This window comes from Pundamilia nyererei, unplaced genomic scaffold (genome assembly GCF_000239375.1).
Source record: "Pundamilia nyererei isolate P.nyererei 1_Seehausen unplaced genomic scaffold, PunNye1.0 scaffold00278, whole genome shotgun sequence".
NCBI classification, from domain to species: domain Eukaryota; kingdom Metazoa; phylum Chordata; class Actinopteri; order Cichliformes; family Cichlidae; genus Pundamilia; species Pundamilia nyererei.
Genome location: NW_005187679.1, coordinates 85421 through 86779, shown reverse-complemented (window position 1 = coordinate 86779; position 1359 = coordinate 85421). Strand labels below are relative to the sequence as shown.

The 1359-nt window shown below is 38.3% G+C and overlaps 1 protein-coding gene across 4 annotated transcripts in view; it reads right to left on the bottom strand.

The window, feature by feature from the left end:
- The window catches only part of ckap5 (cytoskeleton associated protein 5), a 44866-nt gene that overhangs the window by 10119 nt on the left and 33388 nt on the right, over positions 1–1359 (bottom strand). For 2 of the 4 annotated variants that reach the window (XM_005750555.2, XM_005750553.2), the window contains one exon: positions 675–698. The exons of the other annotated variants lie outside the window; for them this stretch is intronic. In XM_005750555.2, the coding sequence (XP_005750612.1) occupies positions 675–698 (24 nt within the window). The remainder of the gene's footprint in view (positions 1–674; positions 699–1359) is intronic. 4 annotated transcript variants of the gene reach the window in all.

Genomic DNA, 1359 nt, shown 5'->3' with positions numbered 1-1359 from the left:
CCCCAAAGATTTCCAACTACGAACTCATCACGACTTATTTAGGAACGCACCAACCTGCAACTGTGGTTGGAAGACAGCATGCTATAAAATTAGAAAGTACCCAGGAACTTCTAAAACTCATGTCATGAACTTTGAAGTAACCCCATAATTTGGTGAAATCTATTTTCACACCAGTCCAAAGACCCTGAAAATTTAGGTTAGGCTGCAATAACATATTGTTAAGTGCCGGTGCAACACGCCCATCACAATATTCTTTAAACATTGGCCCTTCTTTTAGTGAAAAATAAAGAACAGCACACACTGAAATTTTACCATAATCCACTGACAAAAGTGAAAAAGACAAACATGTCAGCAAAGCTCATAACCAGTGTACTACGGTGGGTGATGTACATCAGCAAGAAGGCTGCAAGAGTGATTCACACCTCTGGGTCAAAAATCAAAAATTCAGATCACCATAATACAGAGGAGGGGAAAAGATACATTTTCATGCTTCTGTTTGAAGAAACAGCAACCACAATATTTGGCAAAAATAACCCTCTAAAAGTAGAGAAATGAGAGAGAAAGAACAGAAATAACAAGTTTACATTGAACACACTGAACAAGAATACAGTGAGACGAGTTTTTACAATGGCTACAGACAGAAAAGAGGGGAAGGAGGAGGAGTTGGTACTCACATCCTATACGTGCGATACATTATTCTGCTCCAGAAAGGAAGGCAGGCAGAAAAAAGGAGGAAATCACAGAGGAAGAAAGAGGAAGGGTTAAGAGAAAGGCAAGCAGTCGGCCAGTGAAAGGTGATTTTAGTTGAACTAAGTTGAAGACTAGACAAGTAACCTTATGAGAGGAACCCAACATGCAATGACTCAGAATATCAAGACAAGAAGGGGACAGACAAAGTTGTGAGTAAACATTCAAACTGATGTATGACTGCATTAGAGTCATCCCAACCAAAACACAATGGACCAAATGTTTAACATGCTCACAGGAAACATTTGGAATAGATTGCCTTGAAATGCCATGTTACAATTCATAATGCAAACTATTTACGGCAGATATTACAACAATCTAAATCCCTCTAAGATTTTTATTTATTCTTTTTTTTTTTCCCCCTCATAAAACACGATGATTAACTTGGCTACTGTAGAAACCATATTGAATGTTTTTTTAGCTTAACCTCCTAGGACCTGGCGTCCACATGTGGACATCACATTTTGGGTTATTTAGACCAAAATACTCAATTTTGCTCTACAAGGGCCTGATATCGTGTCACAAATTTAGAGGATCATCATTTAGCCTGGAGAAATAGTTTGCTGCTTTATAAGAAAGCCCTCCGCAAAGCCAGAACATCTTACTATTCAT